Source organism: Giraffa tippelskirchi, chromosome 8 (genome assembly GCF_054371585.1).
Source record: "Giraffa tippelskirchi isolate mGirTip1 chromosome 8, T2T-mGirTip1v1.2.pri, whole genome shotgun sequence".
Taxonomy (NCBI): Eukaryota; Metazoa; Chordata; class Mammalia; order Artiodactyla; family Giraffidae; genus Giraffa; species Giraffa tippelskirchi.
This window is the reverse complement of record NC_137282.1, coordinates 152,072,874-152,095,994: the sequence shown is the minus strand read 5'-3', so window position 1 is coordinate 152,095,994 and position 23,121 is coordinate 152,072,874. Positions and strand designations below refer to the sequence as shown.

At 41.1% G+C, this 23,121-nt stretch overlaps 1 protein-coding gene across 6 annotated transcripts in view; it reads left to right on the top strand.

Moving 5' to 3' along the window:
• RNF144B (ring finger protein 144B) overlaps nucleotides 1-22,604 on the top strand; it is a 141,470-nt gene extending 118,866 nt beyond the window's left edge. For 4 of the 6 annotated variants that reach the window (XM_081518085.1, XM_081518080.1, XM_081518081.1 and 1 more), the window contains 4 exons: nucleotides 11,048-11,252; nucleotides 13,581-13,725; nucleotides 17,826-17,915; nucleotides 19,080-22,604. In XM_081518085.1, coding sequence (XP_081374211.1) covers nucleotides 11,048-11,252; nucleotides 13,581-13,725; nucleotides 17,826-17,915; nucleotides 19,080-19,220 — 581 coding nt within the window. In that variant the 3' untranslated portion in view covers nucleotides 19,221-22,604. Of the gene's footprint in view, nucleotides 1-11,047; nucleotides 11,253-13,580; nucleotides 13,849-17,803; nucleotides 17,916-19,058 lie in introns of all 6 variants that reach the window. The other 2 variants (XR_014061663.1, XM_081518082.1) reach the window with 2 other exon arrangements.
• The last annotated feature ends 517 nt before the right edge of the window (nucleotides 22,605-23,121 follow it).

Genomic DNA, 23,121 nt, shown 5'->3' with positions numbered 1-23,121 from the left:
GGATCTTCCTGAACCAGGGATCAAACCTGCGTCTTCTGCACTGACAGGTTGAGCCAGTAAAGAACATAATTTATGAAGCAACAGAGTGGGGAGTATTTTGAATTCAAGTAAGACTATTCCATCATAAAAACTTACATACTAAAGCAAAATGTTGTCCCCATTCCCCGGAGGCAATAACAAGGGACGGTTTTATAGGATATTTGCTAATCTAACTGATATAAAAACTTTGTAGTCTCAAAACAACTTACAGGAAGATGCAAATAGGATGTTGTGGAACATGCTGTCAGAACCAGCAGAATCAGATGAACTTTAGGTTTAATGGATGAAGACGTAGGCTGATACACTGTCTATACTGTCCTGTGTGGATTCTGAGCTTAACAGAGGAATTAATGATGGCGTAGTTTATATATTGGCTGTCCCTAATCTATCCACGTGGGCTGGTTAGGTTGAGCATTGTAGCATCACATGCTGATGAATGGTGTCAAACATCTGCCCTGACATTCTCTCACTTTATCCCAATATCTTCCACTATATAAATACATTACTGCTGGAATAAAGGCATTTACCTCGTGGATGGATGTGGCTGGTAGCCAGTGCCATGATTGGGGGGCTCTTACCTAGAGAAAGTCTAAGGAGGTAGGTTGGATTTTCAGACTTCTTAAATGGTGAGACCTGTCCATCTCACCAGTCCCATTCAGTGACCAGGGCTCAGCCTGTCTGTAGGGTTTCCTTGTTCCCAATGCACCTCTCCTCCTCCATGACCGTCACCTCTCCCCCTACCCACTGCCCCATCTGTCAGTAGCAGGCCTTATTCCTCACTGTTTACAAACATTTTATTAGATAAAATGTCTTTTTTGTGATTCATTAGACAAATTTAATAGTACCAGGCATTAAAGCTTTATGTAAGTCAGTTCTTATGGATGAATATAAATTTTTAGTGCATTCTAAAAATAGTGGGAATGCTGGCTCCACCCCTTACTAGACTGTGTAACCTTAATTTCTATACCTCAATTTTTTTCATCTGTAGAATGGGGATATTAATAGTCCCTATGCCATGGGTTTGAGATGAGGATTAAATGAATTAAGAAAATTGGAGAGATTGAGACTTGCCTAGGACCATACAGGTGTGTCTCAGCTCCCTCATCTATAAAATTTTTTGAATTCAATAATTTTTAAAAATTTATATTTCATTTTTTCACTGTGCGGCATGTGGGCTCTTAGTTCCTGGACCAGGGATCAAACCCATGTCCCCTGCATTGGAAGCATGGAGCCTAAACCACTGGACTACTGGAGAAGTCCCTATACTTTTTATTGGAGTTAAAAAGCATCATTAAATTTACCATTTCACCCATTTTAGGTGTGTCATTCAATGGCATTAAGAATATTTACAATGTTGTACAGCCATCACCACCATCCACTTGCAAAACTGTGATCATCCCAGGCAGAAACCCTGTAACAACTAAACAGTAACTTCTTCCCCACTTCTCCCAGCCTACTTTCTGTTCTGTGAATTTGCCCAGTCTAGATATTTTATGTAAGTGGAATCACACAATATTTTCCTTTTGTGTCTGGCCTGTCTCCATCCACATTGTAGCATGTATCAGAACTTCATGTCTTTTTATGGCTGAATAATATTCCTTTGTGTATACATATCCCTTTTTGTGTATCTCTTCATCTGTTGATGGACACTTGGGTTGTTTCTACATTTTGGCTATTGTGAATCATGCTGTGTGAACACTTGAGCACAGATACCCATTCAAGACCCTGCTTTCCATTCTTGTGGGTATATACCTAGCAGTGGAATTGCCAGGTCATAGGGCAAGTCAGGAGCTGCCAAACTGTAAAACTCTGTAGTTTAATTAGACATTTATACTATTTTAAGGGCTTCCCTTGTGGCTCAGCTGGTAAAGAATCCACCTGCAATGAGGGAGACCTGGGTTCGATCCCTGGGTTGGTAAGATCCCCCAGAGAAGGGAATGGCAACCCACTCCAGTATTCTTGCCTGGAGAATTCCATGGACTGTATAGTCCATGGGGTTGCAAAGAGTCGGACACGACTGAATGACTTTCACTTCACTTCACTATTTTAAAGTATGGAAGTATTTTAAACTTGGAAGTATGTTAAATCTCGTGCCATTGTTTCAACTCCCTCATTTGATAAAAAAGGAGACTGGGACCCGGGGGCATTTTGATCTTAGGTGATTTTGGAAGGCAACTTGTGATCATGTAATTCTTCCTTAGCATCCATTATGAATAATTATTGTTAGAGAAAACATTCCATGTAAGAATAAGTTTGTTAATACATGCTATTAATATATAATGTCATTTACTTGACTGGGATAATCTTTATCTGAATGGTATACCTCTTTTTTACATAATCTTCATATTCACCTCAAACTCAACACTTATCAGCTAGGTGACTTTAAGTTTTGTCAAGAAAATATTTTATGTGGAACTGTTTAAGAGGAGATCTTGAGATGTATTAAATTCTAATATTATGAATAGGTTAAATTAACCGGTGGAAAGTAAAACTCATTGGCTAGACTCTGAGACAGAATTGGAGAGATTGTTTTTACTCTGAAAAAAATGTAGAATCAGATTAGTGGATCTCTATATCTTAGTAAGAAAAATTATCATCTGTTTTGTCCAATTCTTATTGACTGCCAATGCAAAGAACTGACTCATTGGAAAAGACCCTGATGCTGGGGAAGATTGAAGGCAGGATAGGGGGATAGAGGATGAGATGGTTGGATGGCATCACTGACTCGATGGACATGAGTTTGAGCAAGTTCTGGGAGTTGGTGATGGACAGGGAAGCCTGACATGATGCATTCCATGGGGTCTCAAAAAGTTGGACATGACTGAGCAACTGAACTAACTGACTGACCAAGTTCTTTTTTTAGTTTTAACTTGTCATCCAGTGTTTTAATTTTATTTTACCTTGTGTTACATATATGATTAGCTTGTCTTTTGTGTCTTTGTTTTCATGTGCTTCTTTGTGGGGAAAATCTTTTGAATAGGAATGGTCCCTAGTCATCACTCTTTCCACAAAGCAGAGAAACGTCACTTGGCATTGATGGATTATTCTGTGGATCCACTTTCCATCCATCTGTGATTTTTCCATTGGCTACTGCTATGTTTGTGGGCTTTCTTTTCTGTGTCTGTCTTCCAATATTAACAAAGAAAAGGGAATACTAAGCATGGCATGTGTTAGTGATTATTGCTTTACTTTCTACTGGTTCTCAAAGCACATGTCTGATTAAGGCTAGAATTTTGTTTGTCTCTTGTTTCCATAACTTACTTTTTCAACTTAGTTTTTTTTGAAAGTTGGGTTAAGATTATCCATCTCTAGTCCTTAAGCATTTTTTTTCCCCTAATTTTTGCGACCCTTTTTACTTACTGTAATTGCTAGTTGCTTCAATTCCTTGGTAGGTGAATGTGTCTATTCTTGATATTTGCATTATCATAGACTGGTTACAGGGGGGTTCCCTGTTGGCTTGGTGATAAAGAATCTGCCTGCCAATACAGGAGACATGGGTTCCATCCCTGGGTCAGGAAGATCCTCTGGAGAAGTAAATGGCAATCCACTCCAGCATTCTTGCCCGGGAAATCCCATGGACAGAGGAGCCTGGCAGGATACACAGTTCATGAGGTCCCAAAGAGTCAGACATGACTTAACTTAACCACTAAACAACGACGAAGAGTGGTTACAAACTCTGACAAATGGTTTAAGCGCCATTGTTGTTCTCCGTCTTAAAAAAGTCAATACAATAGGAATTTATTTTCCTGTTATCATCTCATCTGTTAATCCTACTGCATTCACTCATGTGTTCGATGTGTACTTACTTATGTACCGAGTATCTGTTGTGTCCCAGGTACAACTCTAGATGTGGTTTCAAGCTACGGTTCCATCTTTCTTTCTTTTTTTTTTTTTTTTATAAATTTATTTATTTTAGTTGGGGGCTAATTACTTTACAATATTGTAATAGTTTTTGCCATACATTGACATGAATCAGCCATGGGTTTACATGTGTTCCCCTTCCTGGACCCCCCACCCACCTCCCTCCCCATCCCATCCCTCTGGGTCATCCCATTGTCCCGGCCCTGAGCCCTTGTCTCATGCATCGAACATGGAATGGTGTTCTGTTGCTTTCTTTTGGTCTCCGTTTGCATGAAATATGTTTTTCCATCCCTTCACTTTCAGCCTGTGTGTGTCCCTAGTTTTGAGGTGGGTCTCTTTCACATATGATAATATACATGTTTCAATGCTATTCTCCCAGAACGTCCCACCCTCACCTTCTCCCTCAGAGTCCATAAAATTGTTCCATGCATCTGTGTCTCTTATTCTGTCTCGCATATAGGGTTATCGTTACCATCTTTCAAATTCCATATATATGCATTAGTATACTGTATTGGTGTTTTTCTTTCTGGCTTACTTCACTCTGTATAATGGGCTCCAGTTTCATCCATCTCAGTAGAACCGATTCAAATGTATTTTTTTTAATGGCTGAGTAATATTCCATTGTGTATATGTACCACAGCTTCCTTATCCATTCGTCTGCTGATGGACATCTAGGTCGCTTCCATGTCCTGGCTATTGTAAACAGTGCTGCGATGAACATTGGGGTACACACGTCTCTTTCAATTCTGGTTTCCTCGGTGTATATGCCCAGCAGTGGGATTGCTGGGTCATATGGCAGTTCTATTCCCAGTTTTTTAAGGAATCTCCACACTGTTCTCCATAGTGGCTGTACTAGTTTGCATTCCCACCAACAGTGTAAGAGGGTTCCCTTTTCTCCACACCCTCTCCAGCATTTATTGCTTGTAGACTTTTGGATAGCAGCCATTCTGACTGGTGTGAAATGATACCTCATTGTGGTTTTGATTTGCATTTCTCTAATAATGAGTGATGTTGAGCATCTTTTCATGTGTTTGTTAGCCATCTGTATGTCTTCTTTGGAGAAATGTCTGTTTAGTTCTTTGGCCCATTTTTTGATTGGGTCGTTTATTTTTCTGGAATTCAGCTGCAGGAGTTGCTTGTATATTTTTGAGATTAATTGTTTGTCTGTTGCTTCATTTGCTATTATTTTCTCCCATTCTGAAGGCTGTCTTTTCACCTTGTTTATAGTTTCCTTTGTTGTGCAAAAGCTTTTAATTTTAATTAGGTCCCATTTGTTTATTTTTGCTTTTATTTCCAATATTCTGGGAGGTGGGACATGGAGGATCCTGCTGTGATTTATGTCGGAGAGTGTTTTGCCTATGTTTTCCTCTAGGAGTTTTATAGTTTCTGGTCTTACGTTTAGATCGTTAATCCATTTTGAGTTTATTTTTGTGTACGGTGTTAGGAAGTGTTCTAGTTTCATTCTTTTACAAGTGGTTGACCAGTTTTCCCAGCACCACTTGTTAAAGAGATTGTCTTTTCTCCATTGTATATTCTTGCCTCCTTTGTCGAAGATAAGGTGTCCATATGTGCGTGGGTTTATCTCTGGGCTTTCTATTTTGTTCCATTGATCTATATTTCTATCTTTGTGCCAGTACCATACTATTGCATCTTTCTTTGAAAGTTCTTTTGTTCTCAGCTTTCCCCCCAAGCCTCCTTTCATGTTGGAGCCTTAACCTTTATGAGATGGCTCTTCGAATTTCATCTCGCTCTTGTGTTTGTCCTTGGTAAAATGTTTCTACTCCATCTTTTCTAATTATTAAGGTCTCTTCTCACCAGAGCTCCCTGTATAGCTCTTTGGTTTCTTTTAGCGTTTTTGGTTGAAGACTGGGTGATACTGAATGAGTTAATCATCAGTTCAGTTTTATTTTTTGACACCTCCCATCTCTTATTAGTCACCTTCCTTCTCACAGTTTCTGATCACAAGCTCATTCCTACCATCTCTCTCTTTGTGTGTTGTCTTTCTAAGTCTGATTTTCTGATGTTTCGTGGTAAATGTATGACTAAGTCTTGGGTTTCCTTCCCAAGCTATCTTATGCTTTTACATGGTAACCCTTTCTCCTCAGCTTCACCCTCCCATTCTTTTTTGTTGATCAGTTTTAAAGCTAAAACAGTCTCTAGATGTTTTCAGCTCTCCTCTGAAAAGCTGAAGTGTCTGTAAGAAAAGATATTTATGAATAGGTTGGGTGAAATTTCTAAAGGGACCTGAATAAGAGGCACAGTGTTCATTAGTATTTGCCTCGTCCTATCTGTCCATCCCTTGCCACATGTATGAGATGAGGATGGTAATGGAATGATTGTCCCGGGGCTGCTGCAGAGAATAAATGAGTTAACACTAGGTATGTCACAGTATGCTTTCAATATGTGATTACTGCCTTTATTGTTGTTCTTCATTACTATTACTGCCACCTCTAAATCTTGTCCCCAGTTTTTTCTGTACTAAACTAAGAAAGCATCTTCCAGAATCCAGATCATACCGTGGATTGAGTACACAATTATATCACTTTGTTTTCATCTTAATTCAAATCTTTTTCAGTGTGTTCCCATCCTTATTTGTTCTAGTTTCTATAGCACTGTGTAGGAGCTTGATAATCAAGGCACATTCCTTACCTTACCGATCATAGCAGTTTCCTTCATACAGATTATTCTTACTGAAAGCATGAATTCACCTCCAAGGAGATCATGGCTTGCTGAGATGGAGCATTTGAAGTTGTTGCTTCAAAGATAGAAGTGATAGAGGGATTAAAATCTATTTAATAGCATGAGTTTGTTTTTACATAAATAATTACATTCTTGGAGTAAAAAAGGCCTAATCCTACCATATACTCACTAACCACCATGTGTTATGCAAAGTTCTAATTTCTGTTGGTCTCAATTTAACAGCTTTAGACTAGATAACCTTAAAAGTTGTTTCCAAGTTTGAAATTCTGTTGTTCTCATCAGCTGTCTTGAGAACAACTCTTCTGCTGTTGGCCACCTCTGTTTGGGTATATTTACTGTGGCAGATGTTAATTCCAATCAGTTTAGTTTAATTGCATTTTAACTATCTGCAGAAGACCTTTGTTCTTTGAGATAGCAGAAAGCAAATTAATTTTGGCATAATGAAAAATGCAGTGGGTCATAAAAGTTAAAACAGTTTGATTTACCTCAGCTGATAATTAAATTAGCTTGAGTGCATAGTGTTTCCCACAATAATAAAATTTCATACTATGTCTTTTTTGGCACAGCCTCATGGTAGTAGAAGACGGCAGAAAAACCACTCATGTCAGCTGAGAGAATATATAACCAAATAAAAAGCAAGCTTCACATACCTAGTTCTAGGTGGGAAATCCAAGGGTCTGAAATTTAGCTTTTGAAAACTAAAAACAATTACTGGGGTCAGACGTAGTCTTTAGGTTTCATGGCAGTTTTATTTTCTTGGAATGTTTTTATGTCCTAATAATTGTCAGAGTACAGAAGTACAAAATAGTTTTAAATAGCATTTCCTGCCGTGCGTAATTTACGTGAACAAGCAGAATCTGAAGATCAAATAGTCCTGAGGCTTTACTTCAGTAATCAATTCTAATTTTCTTAAGTAAATTCCAGTTCGTCTATGACTTCATCTATCTCTGCTGTGAGTATGCTACTATCAATCACTTTTAAATCATGTTCATATTAACGTGTTGGCACTATTCTCTTTTTCTAGATTTCTGAACTTTGGCTCATCTCAAGGCTACAGAAAGCTTTCATTACTGCTGATACAGAAGAAATTAGTTGAATATGCATCAGTTCCTTTTTTTTCTATCTTTGGAATAGAAATTGGAAGGAGGAAGAGACTGAACTGTGAATGTTTTGGATAATGTGCATTTTGTTTATCTGCATAATAACTGTGTTTCCTGAGCCAAAAGCCAGGAGGTAGAACTGAATTCGTAATAATAGTAATAAAAAGTGTTTTAGAAAGTCCTGCATTAGCCCTGGGGGCTCTCTTTCCCTTCAGTCTCCCCTCAGATGACTGGTACGGAGGAGAGAGGGAGGGAGGAGATGGCGTTTGCTCATGTGACAGCGCTTTGTCCACTACCTGCTCTCCATTAATCTGTTCCTTTTTGGCTTGGGTTCTGGGAAGTCCTGTTAGCTGCCAGGGCTGCCAATGTCTGATGCTTCTTCAGCGTTTTTCTCTTTTCTACCAGCCGGGCTTCTCGGCCCCACTTGAACCACAAGGTATATGAAGCAAAATGAAGCTCGTACTGGAATTATAATAATTAAAAAAAAAAAAAAAAAGCGACACAACCCTTTTAGCTTCTACTGACTTTTATCTATCATTGCTGCTCTTCTGGGAGCCCGGCTGAAGGACCATCTGCAGGGCAGGTGCCATATTGTACTCAGGTACCTTTTCAGTGTAGCCTGGCCAGACTGGTATATGCAGATCCCTGTCCCATTGTGGGATGCTCTTCTCCAAGAGACTCAAAGATGCCCTAGACAAATGTCTCTCTCTGGAGAGTTGTGTCTTTTCTCTGGAAATAGCTCAGTGCAGGGCTGAACAATGTAGAGCCTTAACACTGTCAGTTATGTGCTGTCATAGTGACTGCTGTTTTCTGTGGCTCTATCTCTTCCCTTGCTTCTTTCTTTAGAGATTTTTTTATTTTTGATGTGGACAGTTTTAAAGGCTTTTTATTGAATTTGTTACAATACTGTTTCTGTTTAATGTTTGGGTTTTTTGGCGGCAAGACATGTGGGAACTTAGCTTCCCCATGAGGGATCGAACCCACACCCCCTGCATTGGAAGGCGAAGTCTTAACCACTGGACCACCAAGGAAGTACCTTCTCTTGCTTTTTTGCGCTGGACTGTGTGTTGTAGCTGCACTGTGTACTGAGGCCCTTTTGTTAATAGGAGTTCGTTAAAATCTTTAATTGCTCCTCTATTTATTGTTTCTGCTTCTGTCATGCCACCCAGATACCTGACATAATAAGTTGGTAGAAACAAGTCAGAACATCTGCCAAATAATTTTAACTGATTAGAGTTTTGAAGACAAGCTGCCCAGTTGAACCTTATAAGGTGATCAGTAGGGATGCTCTAAACTTTATGAAAGTGAAAGTATTAGTCTCTCAGTCATGTTCAACTCTTTGTGACCCATGGACTGTAGCCCACCAGGCTCCTCTGTCCGTGGAATTTTCCAGGCAAGAATACTGAAGTGGGTTGCCATTTCCTCCTCCAGGGGATCTTCCCAACCCAGGGATCTAACCTGGGTCTCCTGCATTGCAGGCAGATTCTTTACTGTCTGAGCCACCAGGGAAGCCCAATAAAGTTTATAATATGTCTTAATTTTCCTTTCCTTTCCCTCCTTTGTCATCAAACTTTTGAAAGACATGTGATTTAGAACGGTAAGTAGATATTTAGTGTGAGAATCCTTATTGCTGAGTTACATATCAGACTTCATTTCTTTGGGCTTCGTGTTTGTGAAGCAATAAAGAGTTTGGGGGAAAAAAATATAAATGGTGTGGAAATCAAAGGTCAAGATCTTGGGGCCATATATGTATCAGTGTCCCCTTGACTTTCTAATCAGTCTGTCCCAAAATTTTAGGGATCTTAGAGGGGTTCATCCCTCTTAGAGTCTGAGGATATGTTAATCTTAGGGTTCTTCTTTTTTCTGATTTCACCTGACCCATCATTCTCTAACTCTGCCCTCCAGAATTATTGGATAAGAAGATATGTTTAAGGATGTTCTTTTTGAATGAAAACCTATAATAAGCATAGGTCCAATTGTTGCATTTTCTGGAGGAAATATTATTGGAAACAGTGTTTCCTAGAGGATTTCAGTCTTTTCCCCTCCATACTGAATTTGTAAGATTATTACCTTTAACATTAAGCTCCTACTTAATACTTTCATTTCATTTTTGCACCACTCTTTGGATTTCTTTGCGTTCCGCATGGAAATTCCAAGAATCACAAGCCTTAAGTGATTTGAAACTAGAATCTCACCAGTTCAAAATTTGCAAAGTACATTAGTTCAGAGAAAAACGGGCTCCTCTGCTTCTTACATCATTTTCCACGATATTTTCCGCCAAAAGTTTATCTTATATGACAAGAATATGGACTCTGTTATTGACTGCAAAATGGGAGGTGGAACAAGATTTGTAAACATTCACACAGGAAGACAGTTGTCCACCCACAAACCTTACTTTCTTTTCAGCATGCCACATGGGTCTAGCCAGTGTAGTGTGTGATTATCATTTTATGGCCTGTGAAGGTCCCTACCTTCTGTTTCTAGCATGTGTGGGTCTTTTACAAACTGTCCCTCAGTAGCACATTGCTAGGGCAGCAGAATATCCAAACTGCCAGCTTATCTGACTTCTTGACTGAGCCACACTAGACACTGTTTCGTCCCTTCACTGTTTGGTTCTTCTTTAATTTCTCTCTGAACAACAGAAGTCTCACTACCTATTTCTCAGTGCCTGAAAGGACAACATCTTTTATGAACTTTTTTTCTTTTGCTTTGGTTAGTTCTTCATGTCCAGTTTTTCTGCAAGATAGTACCCAAAATAATTGAAGAAGAGACTTGAGATATTTTCCTGTTTAGAGTGCTGAACTGTTAAAGATATTCCAAAAAAGTTGTGCATTTTGATTAGTGAGAAGGCTCCTTCTCTTGTTCATAAGGGCAATGATGACCTATTCCATGAGCACCTACTTTGAAAAGTAGGGCAGGGCTGGGTGACCTGGATCCACTGCACACTTCTGGGTCCACTCTAAACTTTAAATATGGTACTTAGTCACTCGGTTGTGTCTGACTCTTGGCAACCCCATGGACTGTAGCCTGCCAGGCTCCTGTGTCCATGGGATTTTTTCAGGCAAGAATACTGGAGTGGGTTGCCATTTTCTCCTCCAAACTTTAAATGTAGTATGTCTTAGTTTTCCCTTCCTTTCCCTCCTTTATCATCATACTTTTAAATGACCTGTGATATAGAATGGTACTGGATCCATTGTGAAGACCACTGGTAGAAATCATTGCCCTTGTTTGTACTGAGCATCTATGAGTGTTGACCTGTAAAAAAGAATAAATAGAAGGCAGAAAGGAAAGCTCAAGCTTGAATGGAAGACAGATAGACCATCACGTTTTCTTTCTTTCCTCTTTAGAAGTCCACCTGGACCCCTGCCGAACGTGGTGTCCCGTCGCAGACTGTCAGACAGTGTGCCCCGTCGAAACAAGTGACCCAGGACAGCCTGTGCTGGTGGAGTGCCCTTCCTGCCACCTGAAGTTCTGCTCATGCTGCAAGGATGCTTGGCATGCAGAAGTTTCCTGCAGGGACAGTCAGCCCAGCATCCTGCCAACAGAGCATGGGTAAGGAAGGAAACTTAATCTTTTGGATCATTCACCCGTGTTCTTAGAAATCTGTTGCTTGGAGAAAGAGTCATATTGTGATGAAATGTCTAGGTGAGTTCTTTACCTGCAAGGTTTTCCTGAGAAGTGTCTCAGAATGAGTACGTTATTAACTAAGAATCACCAAATAAGCAGGTCTAAAGGGATTTTAGTTAATTACCCCCGAACAACCTTCCAGGTACGGCTAGAGTTAGTCTCTGTGAGTTTTGATTTCTCTTTAGGTAGGAGGCCGTGGTCCCCTGGTTCTCTGTATGTCGGAAGTCATAGCTTTTGTCCACAGCCATTTGCTTAGGTACCATGACTGCCTACAATTGATACACCTCATTCTTGCTTGTGAAGAGGTGCGGAAATGATTTTCTTAGCTGACTCAATTGCCAGCTCATGGGGTGTGCCAGTCATATTAAAAGAAACAGCAATAGAAACAACAGCCCTTCAGTGTAGTATGCTGCTAAAATTCATGCTTACTAGAGGAAAAGATGGAGAAGGCAATGGCACCCCACTCCAGTACTCTTGCCTGGAAAATCTCATGGACGGAGAAGCCTGGCAGGCTGCAATCCATGGGGTCGCTAAGAGTCGGACACAACTGAGCGACTTCACTTTCACTTTTCACTTTCATGCATTGGAGAAGGAAATGGCAACCCACTCCAGTGTTCTTGCCTGGAGAATCCCAGGGGCAGGGGAGCCTGGTGGGCTGCCGTCTATGGGGTCGCACAGAGTTGGACGCGACTGACGCTATTTAGCAGCAGTAGCAGCAGAGGAAAAGAGCTTATCTTTCGATATTTTATGCTCTGAAAAAACACAATAATGAGGTTGAGAATTTGCTATGATGAGAAGCAATTCACTCTGTACCTTGCAGGACAGAGGGTATTTATGGCAGCGGCAGGGCCCAGAGCGAGAGAACTTTGTGTTTGATCCCTTGCTTTGCTTGAGGCTATGGCTGTTTTGCATCAGCAAGAACAGAAATAACAGTGTTGTCCAGTTAGCTTAATCACTCAGCATCCTTTAAGTATGGAGGGCCATTCTCCAGGAACAGAAATGCTATTTGGTGTGATGCTGTGCTTGAGTCTCAGACCAAACACATCAAGAGGAGAAAAAGAGCTAGCACATGTGGCAGGCATGTGCCCACTTAACCAGGACCTGCTGCATTTTCACTGCCACCCAGCAAGGTCTCCAGGAATCACAGGACAATGTAAAGACCTCAGAGGAGAGATAGAGTTCTGACATTGCCACTGGTATCTTTGTGACTTTATGCAAGTCACTCAGCCTCTATGAGTCTGAAAGTGAAAAAGTGAAAGTGAAAGTCACATGTGTCTGACTCTGAGTGGACTATACAGTCCATGGACTTCTCCAAGCCAGAATACTGGAGTAGGTAGCCGTTTCCTTCTCCAGGGGATCTTCCCAACGCAGGGATTGAAGTCTATTACTCTATTAAGAAAAAAGAAAAAGGGAGGAATGAAAATGGTGGCTGTCCCACTGCTTTATAGGGTTATTCTGAGCAAGGAATCCAACCATAGGTTTGACCACACTTTGTGAACCTGATGTCTTCACTTGCTGAGTGGTGGTTTTGATGAATAGTAGCTAAAATGCAGTCCAGGCCTGGCTCACCCAGGCTTCCCTCCACCTCAGTTCTACTTATTTTCTCTGCCCCTTGAGCTTGTAAGCCTTGCTAGCCTGTTCATCTATCCGAAGCAAGTCTTTTCAATGATATTGGGCATTGATTTGAAAGTATTGATGATTGACTCCCTCCCATCCCCATCCGTTTGTTTATTTGCCCAGATCATTGTATAGATGATCTCTGCCCCCATTGGATCCTGAGCTGTCTTTTCCACCGCGTGGCAGACTTCTTGTACTTTTTAGTCAGACAGCGTGTACTCAGAGAATGAAAGACTAATTTAGCAAAACAATGGATTCAATCAGCTATGGAAAATGCAATTATGTACTTCACTCAAAGCTAAAGATAAATAAATTAAGGTTCTTTGTTTTGAGTTATCTGAACAAGGAATAATCTGCATCATGCCTATTTTTACCCCCACCCTGTTCCTGGGACATAAAGTTAAGTACAGACAGCAACGAGTTCACTCCCTACCTATCAGGAGCCCTGGGAATTCAGTGGATGACCACAGGGTTGAGTCTAGAAGAGCATCATTCAGCTGTTTTAATTATATTCAGCCCGCTTTACCCATAGCTCTGGTTGGTGGTATACATCTTGTGATCTTTGAATTTTTTAAAAAAAAATCACTCAGCATTCTTGATCCTTACCTTATAATTTCTCATTCATTTCTTTCCTAGGACCCTCTTTGGGACAGAGGCAGAAGCCCCCATTAAGCAGTGCCCAGTGTGCCGGGTTTATATTGAGCGCAACGAAGGCTGTGCTCAGATGATGTGTAAGAACTGCAAACACACATTTTGCTGGTACTGCCTTCAGAACCTGGATGTAAGTGCAGCCCAGAAGAGTCTCCCCGTGTATCCTCCTCCATCCTGTATCTATGCGACAGCCCGTATCTGATGGGCTTTCCTTTTAAAATATTGAGCCTGTTTTTCTTTTTCTTTTTTTCTTGCCAAAGAAATTTATTTTTTCTTAATGAGACATCCTGAGCCTGCTGCTTCACATACCTCTCTTTGATTACTTTTAAGTGTGTCATCTTACGTTTAAAGGCAAGCTTTTGTTTTAGGGACATTTCCTGCTTTGGGGGCATTGTCTCATTCTGTTGTATAAAGGATTATTAGTGTAGTAGTTTGATTTTGCCCTTGTAACCAGTTACTACAGACTTGTGGCTTAAAGCAACACAAATGTGTTATTAATTCTGTCCACTGGTAGTCTGACATGGATCTCCTTGGATTAAAATCAAGTTGTCCTTGGGACTGTGTTCTTTCTGGTGACTCTTGGAGAGGATCTATTTCTTTGCCTATTTTAGCTTCTAGAGGCTGCCTACATTCCTTGGCTATGGCCCCTTTTTCCATCTTTAGAGGCGACAGCATCACATCTTTATGGGCCTTCTTCCATAGTCTTAGCTTCCAGAGCCATTCCCTCTGACAACAGCTGAGAAAATGTCTCTGCCTTTAAGGACCCATGTAATTAGATTGCGCCCTTCTGGGTAACAAGGGCTAATCCCCCCCCCCCCCCCCCACCGTCTCAAGATCTTTAATCACACTTGCAAAATCCCTTCGGCTGTGTAAGGTAACACATTCACATGTTTTGGGGAATAGGCCGTTGGCATCTTTAGGGGAGATCCCCTGAGTAGGAAATGGCAACCCACTCCAGTGTTCTTGCCTGGAAAACTCCATGGCCAGAAGAGCCTGGTGAGCTACAGTCCACGGGGTTGCAAAGAACATGAACTGAGCAACTGAGCCCAGCACAGCACATCTTTAGGGGAGCAGTTATTCTGCCTCTCCCAATTAGATTGCTTTTTTCTTCTTTAATTTAAGGAGAACAGCCATTTAGATTGGTGGTGTCTCTTAATTACTGTTTCATTCATTAGTGTGACAGCAAGATTGTTACTGCTCTCTCAGGGTTCCCTTCCCACATAAGGGATCTGGTCTAATTATTCTTTTCCCCCCGCTGTTTGTGAGGTATGTCTTCTCAAGTTCAGGTGCAGTTCCATTCAGTCCAGTGGTGAGGCTAATGGTAACCTCAGAGTTACAAGGTAATGTGAAGAATTGGTGAGAATTCTATTGTTTTCAATTCTAGTGTTTTACAGTTTGCAGTGACATATTCCCTTTAGATATTCCCTATTTTGGCAGTTTGTTTATAGTTATTCCCTATTTTGGCAGTTTGGACCTTTAAACTATGTTCGTATCAGTGTAAGCCCTCAGTCATGGTTGGATGGGTAGCTATTCTTTTCGCAATTTTTTGTTTTAATTGCGTGAAAGTCGCTCAGTTGTGTCTGACTCTTTGTGCCCCATGGACTATACAGTCCATGGAATTCTCCAGGCCAGCATACTGGAGTGGGTAGCCTTTCCCTTCTCTAGGGGATCTTCCCAACCCAGGGATCGAACCCAGGTCTCCCGCATCGCAGGCGGGTTCTTTACCAGCTGAGCCACAAGGGAAGCCCTTTAATTGCTTTGTTTGCATCAATTCTGTTTGTGTCGGTCTTTAGTATTATACATACTCAGTGAGTGCAGTTAACATGGCCTGCATGCTGGCCACCACATGCCTGGTTTTTAACTGAAAATAAGAAAAGTTATTTAGGCTGACATCTCTGAGTAAGAATCTTAATCAGCTTGATGTCAGGGTTTCAGGAAGGCGTATGCATTGGGGAGGAGAAATTTGACCTTTTAGACTCTAGAGTCTCCATGACTCAGGTTGACAGACAAGTGTTCATTCTATTAAAAAATGTGATTTATTATAACCCCTTGAATTACAATTAAGTTTGAATTACAATAATCTTTGATATTTGAGACGTCTCATAATTCCAAACGAGTGATACTCTGGATGAGGGTATGACTCATGATTGTGTACCCCTCATACTTTACAAATGAAACAAATCCCTTTTTTCCCCCTTCAGGTTTAACCAGTAAATTAATAGGATTCACATCCACAAGGAGGTTGAGCCCATGAAATTCTCTTTAGGAGGCAAGAGCCTGGGGGAATAATATGTATGCCAGATCAGTCCATGCTTTGGCTGAAATGTGTGTTGGGTATGGTGTTGAAAAGAGCACAGTGTTCTGTCCCTTATACTGTTCTGGTACACAAGGTGAAGTGGTACAGACATGAGATTGCTAGATACACAGCATCTTCTTCTGGTCATTATATTTTGAGGTCTCATTTTTTTGGATTTTAGCCTGGGACCGTTGGCTTGTGGGTCATGATGTTTTTCTGTAGACAAGTGTTCCATGTCAGATGATGGTGTTGGTCTTTGTTTATAGGGAAGTTTTAGAGCATTGATCTAGGGGAAGAGGGATTGTCCGCAAGCCAAGCCTGAGACTGACACCAAAAAGAGTGATTTTGAGTTTTGCTGTGGGGAGTTGGGTTTGTTCCTGCCTTGATTCTCATCTCCGCTGTTTCAGAGGATGAGATAGTCTTCATCCTCTGCTTTGGGATCCTCAGAGACTTGTCCCCTTTGGTTCTAACTTCTCTCTCCTGTGACTTCAGCTTCCATTCCCTGCTCACTAACCTCCCCATGGATTCAATTATGTCCCATTTAAAAACAGGTAACACTTTTCTCAAGCCTGCATCTTTCCCTTGCGGCCATTCTGTTTCTCTCCTTCCTTAAGAAGCCAAACCTCAAAAGAGCATAATCACGTCTAGCTGTTGACACTCCAGTCATTGCAGTGACTCAGATAGCCTTCTGGTCACCACCCTGACTGTGTTCTCTCAAGGCTTTGAGAGATTCCTTCTGGGTAAAATCCAATGGATACTTTAGTCCTCACCTTACCTGGATTCTCCGCTGCCTTTGACATCTTAATCACCTCCGTTCCAGTGAGACCATCTCCTCTGATTTCCTTTCTTTGTTTCTGGCCACTGCTCAATTTCCTTTCCAGGTTCTCCCTTGGTCTACTCTTTTGTTTTCTCCCAAATTCACGTACAATAGTCACTTTATTAGTCAAAGTTATCCAGAGAGACAGAACCAGTAGAATAGATAGGTGGGTAGATAGATAGATTGATTCTTCGGGATTTAGCATGAGGTATTTTTTCACATGGTAATAGAGGCTGAGGAGTTCCATCAGCAGCTGTCTGTGAGCTGGTTGACACAGGAAAACCAGTGGTGTCCTTAAAAGCTCAGAGAGCCAGAGAACAATATTGTATATTCCAGTTCAAGTCTGAATGCCTGAGAAATAGAAGCACCAAGGGCAGGAGAAGATCACTATTCCAGCTGAAGTGGTCAGGGAGAGAGGAATTCCCCTTGGCCTGCTCTTAAATGTGTGTGCTCTATACCCCCTCCCTGGATAATCTCATCATCTATTTCTGTGGATTCTTCGCCCAAGGACACTGCTTCCCCAGTCTTCTTCCCAGAATCCAGATCTGTGTAATCAGTTGCCTTTTGAACAGCACTGCTTTCATGTCTCAAGTTCAACACGTCCAAACTGTGGCCATCATCTTCCCAACAAAATCCTTCTCTATGTTGTCGCTTCCCTCAACAAAGTCACTGCCTCCTACCCCCTGCTTCTCCCCTATCTGTGATTTCTTCTCCCTGTTTCCCCGTCCAGTTAGTTACCTACATAATTCTGCATGACTGTATTTACTTCTTGTCTGTCTCAGCTGCTGGCATGTTATCTCAGCTGGTTTACCACAGAGCCTTTTAGCTGTCTCATTCAAGGTCCTTTCATTCCATACTGCGCTTCTACTAGAGTTACCTTTCAAAGATAATCAGTCAGGTTGTTAATCTTGTCTAGAGTCAATAAAGCATCTTAGGGACTATAATCTGTTTTCATGTAATGATTTATAAAACAACTGAGTATCATCTAAGAATTGTCACTCGGGAGTTCTTAGAGGCCATCGTTAATTTTATCAGCTGAGGTGATTTGATGGGGTTAGTACCCATCTCTCGATTCAAAAACTGTGTGTTTACCAGAACCTTTCTCTTTGTTTTTCAGAATGACATTTTCCTCAGACACTATGACAAAGGGCCGTGTAGGAATAAGCTTGGCCACTCAAGAGCCTCAGTGATGTGGAACCGAACACAGGTACCCTGACCTTAAAAGGAACACAAGAGAAGCCAGACTTTGCATGGGTTGAAAAGCCCACCCACTCATTTTCCCCCCTGTTCCCCTCTTACTCATCCCCGCCTGAGAGGTTCTGGGGAACTTCTGGGCGTGAAGTTAATGAGCCCAATCTCCTAGAGGAGAAGTGGAGAGTCAGGGTGACAGAGCAGACAAGAATCAGATTGGCCAAAAAACTAGTTCATTCAGGTTCTTCTGTAATACATTATGGAAAAAACCCCAGCAGAATAAAGGCAAAGGCGAATGTGCGTTCTTCCTGAAAAAACTGATAGAATGAATTCCCTAGAGCTCTTTGAGGCATGTTTGCTATGAAAGGCAGAGGTCTTAAAATCCCATGAGCTGTGTTGGGGCTTGGAACCCTGTGTACATACTGTTGTGTGTTTATGTGGCAGGTTCAAAGGGAGTCCTGATTTATTTTTAAGAGTTTTTCATGTTCCTTTTGAGGGAGTTGGTGTTCGTAGCCTGGTAACCATTATTAACATCCCTCTGAGGATGTTAACATTTCCTCTGAGACTGTTGAGGAAACAAGTAGAGAGGCGGCCAACACCAACAGTTCATGATCCCACTGAGCTTGCGCCAGATCCTTAGGTAGCATTTGGTTTGTCCTTGGTGTCTCCCTGGTTTATATCCAGTTCAGACCATTGCTGGGCACTGGGTGGAAGGTCTCATAATTGTAACTGCTTCACGTGCCTGAGATGGTGTCTTAGTTCAAGCCGCTGTAACAAATGACCATAGAATGCAAGACTCAAACCACAGATTTATTTCTCACAATTCTGAAGACTGAAAGTCTGAGATTCAGGTGCCAGAGTTGTTGGGTTCTGGTGAGGACACTCTTTGTGGCTGATAGATGGCATTCTTCTCGCTGTGTCCTCACATGGCAGAGAGTGGAGAAGAAACCAGCTGTCTTGTGTGTCTTCTTATAAGGGCGCTAATCCCATCATGAGGACTCCACCCTCATGTCCTAATTACTTACCAAGGTTCCCATTTCCACACATCGTCCTCCTCTTAGGGATTAGAGTTTCAATCTATGAAATTTTGGCAGGGGGCAAGAACAGTCCACAGTTGATGGTGGAGTATATACGTAGAAAGACTGAAGTGCTGAAATAGGCTTTTCTTCTACATTTCCAGGTGGTTGGGATTCTTGTGGGGTTGGGCATCATCGCCTTGGTGACTTCACCCTTGCTGCTTCTGGCTTCCCCATGCATCATCTGTTGTGTCTGCAAGTCCTGCCGGGGCAAGAAGAAAAAGCACGACCCATCCACAACCTAAAGATCTCAGTTTGTGTCCATGTGCCGCAGATGTCTGGGTTATACAAGACTGCAGTTGTGCAAGACTCCACTTAATGAACTCACCTCCTCCTCCCTGCCAAACTTTGGAAGTGCCTCTGTGTCCAGACTTTGAACTCGCCTGCCCACCTTTGGCATCCGTAAAGGCCAAGCGCTCATGTGTGTGTTCCTGTGTAAAGAGAACCCTGGTTCAACAGTCCGGACTGTGTCTGTGGAGTGTGTTGAGAAGCGCTGGATTGATAAGGAGAAACTAACACATCATCATGGTATCATTCAGAGGCTTCCCCAGTGGACTGTTCAACTTCCAACCAAATCCATGGAGCCTGAATGAACACTCGGTATAATAAATGTGCTGCCAACCATGACGACACACTCTCACTGAGAAGCCAGAGTCTGTCCTGGGTTGATTTGACCATCACAAGAAGCATGAGGAAAACCTCCTGTAGGAGGGGAAGAATAAGACTGTTTAAGGGGAAATTCTTGTAAGAATTGTTATTCTTATAAGAATTATAAGAGGGCTGCTTATCTTGGAAGTTGATATGGTGGTTCTGCCGGTTACTGGGTGTACTGATTTCGCCAGTGAGTTGGCAGAAACACAATAGGTTTCTCCTGTGTGATCTCAGCTTCAAGCTGGAGAGACTGCTGTGCCAAGGGTGTTGTCCCTTCCCAGGAAAAGGGCTGCAGCAGGTGAAACCATCTAGTCTAATTTAGCATCTCTCCCCTGGGTGATCAACTTTTCCTCCAGCCAGTAGGATTGTTTAATATGAAGTTTGGGTAAAGTGGCAGAGATTCAAAATCGTCATCATAGGTATCAGGGACCTCTCTTGAGCTCTCTGTCCATGTGCCCAACAGATTTAGAATTGGACCTACAAGTGACATACCAAGAGTGAATATTAAAGTCATGGATATATCCAGAATCTATGTAACTTGCCGCTTAACTAAAGTTTGAATCCATTGGGCATGAATGGATATCTCCAATAGTACACACAAAATACGTGTTTACTTGAAACCCATTCTGTCTTCTGGGACTAATATGGTTTATTATAAATCAACCTAATTTCTTTTGCATATTATATATGTAAATTTTGGTTACAAGTGCATTAAGTTACCCAAAGGTTTCGACTCATAACTCTTAAAGCAGTACTTAGTACAATGTGCCATGTCGGTTTGTAAAACACAGATTGATAATCAAATTATTTATGTATTTTCGAACACAGTTCAGAGCAGGCCTCTTCCCAGCAAAGTTTTGCTCTTTCAGCATCTGTTTGGGTGATCTGAGTAGCTTTTGTATGTATGGGGCACTGATACAATAACAAAAAATATCTGAGAAACAAAATGTCAATGGTTTCTGTATCTTTAACACTGTGTTTGTGTCACCTCATGGCGGCTTATTTTTCCCATTGTACCATCAGTCAGATTTTGAATAAACCAGTTTTGAAAAGACAGTACCTCTTACTGTAATTGCCATTAGCAAAGTAGCCTGGTACTTCATGAGAACCGTATTAAACACTAGTAGAGGGCTCTTTCTGAAGCTCGGAGTACCACATCAGTACCTAGGATATTTTCTGAGGTCACTGGATAACTGGACTGTTGTCTTGCTGCTACCCCTGACCTGTTATTAAAGAATGATGCATTGCCTGTGTAATGGATTGTATTCGAAGTGGGGATGTGTATATTAAGGAACTTTAATTCACAAGTACATATTGATATCTGATGTATGTACAATACATCTGTTGGTTGTGTACATTTTTATTTACAGTTTGTATAGAACATAAATGAGAACTCTGGGAAAACTTTTGAATGGCAACCCACCCCAAACTATTTTTAATCATTCATTAGAGATTTCTCAATAGTGTCTTTATTTTCCTTTGAAACTATAAATAACTTCAGAAAAAAAATCAGTATCTTCTTCTATCACTGTGTTTCGTACTAGTAGAAATATAAATGGATATAGATTTGAATACTTTTCTTTGTCTTACACTGCCTCATTATAGTACAGGGCATTTACAACTGCTCAGGGGATCACAGGGACTCAACTGAAATTGAATTTTTGTATCAAGAATGTCAGTCATGGCAATGTATTCCCCCACGTTAATATACTCTCCAAGCTTGGATCCACGAAGACTCTTTAAACAGGGGCTGATTTCACGTAACCTCAAGTGCTACGATATCAGAAGCAGAGCTCTGGAATTTGAAGAAAAGGAGGAAGAAAGCATTAATGCTGTTTCCTTGGCAAATTGAAGGAATATGTCTTCTCACAGAAATACTATGAAAGAATTAGCTTACTTTTATGTGGAGAGTGGGGAGTGTTTGTCCAATAGGTTTGAAATAACTGGATTTAAGTTTTTAAATGTTGAAAAGTGCCTGCAAATTGGTGACTTCTTCCTTAAATCACTCAACAGTGTGGCTTGTGTGAGATTGTCGGAATCAACAGGAATGGGTTGGTTGGTTAACCCAAATATATCTCTGGTGCATCAGAGGGCAAGCTGCAAGCCAGTCTAGGCATTGTGTTTATAATGGGGAAAGCTGACAGCTTTGATAACAGACGGATGCTTTCATTTTGTGTAACTGGCCAGAGAAAGGGTTGAACCTTGTCTCCTTCCTATTTGTCAGCTCTGTCCTTTCCTAGTGATTCTCTGTCTGTCCTAGGAAGAAATATGGGTCTATTTAATGATATTTAGATGTCGTGGCAAAAATCTCTTTGTGTTTGGAGTAGTGTAGTCCATTTGAAACAGAAATTAAAAAAATCCTTCACTTCATTGTCATCTGGAAGGAATAACTCAGCATCCAGATAAGGTAGGGAGGTGAAGAAGAAAACCATATGGAAGCAAATTTTAGAGCCTTAGGCATCCTGTTTGTTCATGCCATGAATGTTTACTCCTGACTTGAAATCTCTAGTTTGAAAGAGGCCTTTGAAAAAACAAACAATTCACAGTATAAATTTTCTTGTAGCCGGCATCACAAAAATCTTACCTATTCAGGTTTGAAAATCTATGTTGGTTTGAATGTTAATCACTGTTTCTTAGAACCCCAAATTGTCTCTTAAAAAGTGTATAGAATCTAAATCTGTATTACTTTACCCTTCCCTACACAATGCTTCTAAAAAACTGTCTGTTCATGAACGGATACCTTCATGTGTATAGAATATGTGTATATGTGTGGTTTGAACGAGTTTCAGAATGCCTTAGATGAATGACATTTTATAAAACTTTTACAGTGGATATCTATAGGCTATTACATCTCTGTTGATTCATGATCCAGAAAGTTTTGTTCTGTATTTAAGAAATTGCTGTTGTGTTATATTTTTCCAAGTATTTGAAAGGAAAATACCTGGCCTCTCTGGCCCCAATAAATGTGGAGCAGGAAATCAAGTGTGTTATGTTTTGTTATGGCGCGTAGTTCTAGACACGTTCAGTTTTATCATGAAGGAGCCAAGCGGGTCACTATTAAATCTCAAGTTTGGAATTCCAAAAAGTAACTTCTGTAATACCATATGTGGAAGTAGCTCTTGCTACCTTGTTTCTGAAAAGAAGTAAGAGCAAGTGTAATGCCTTCACTCATTGCAGACTTTTTTATTTTATTTTACTGGAGGAAAATTGCTTTACAATATTGTGTTGGCCTCTGCCATAGTGAAAGTGAAAGTGAAAGTCGCTCAGTCGTATCCGACTCTTTGTGACCCCATGGACTGTGTCCATGGAATTCTCCAGGCCAGAATACTGGAGTGGGTAGCCTTTCCCTTCTCCAGGGGATCTTCCCAACCCAGAGATCGAACCCAGGTCTCTCACATTGCCGGTGGATTCTTTACCAGCTGAGCCACAAGGGAAGCCCAAGAATACTAGAGTGGGTAGCCTATCCCTTTTCCAGTGGATCTTCCTGACCCAGGA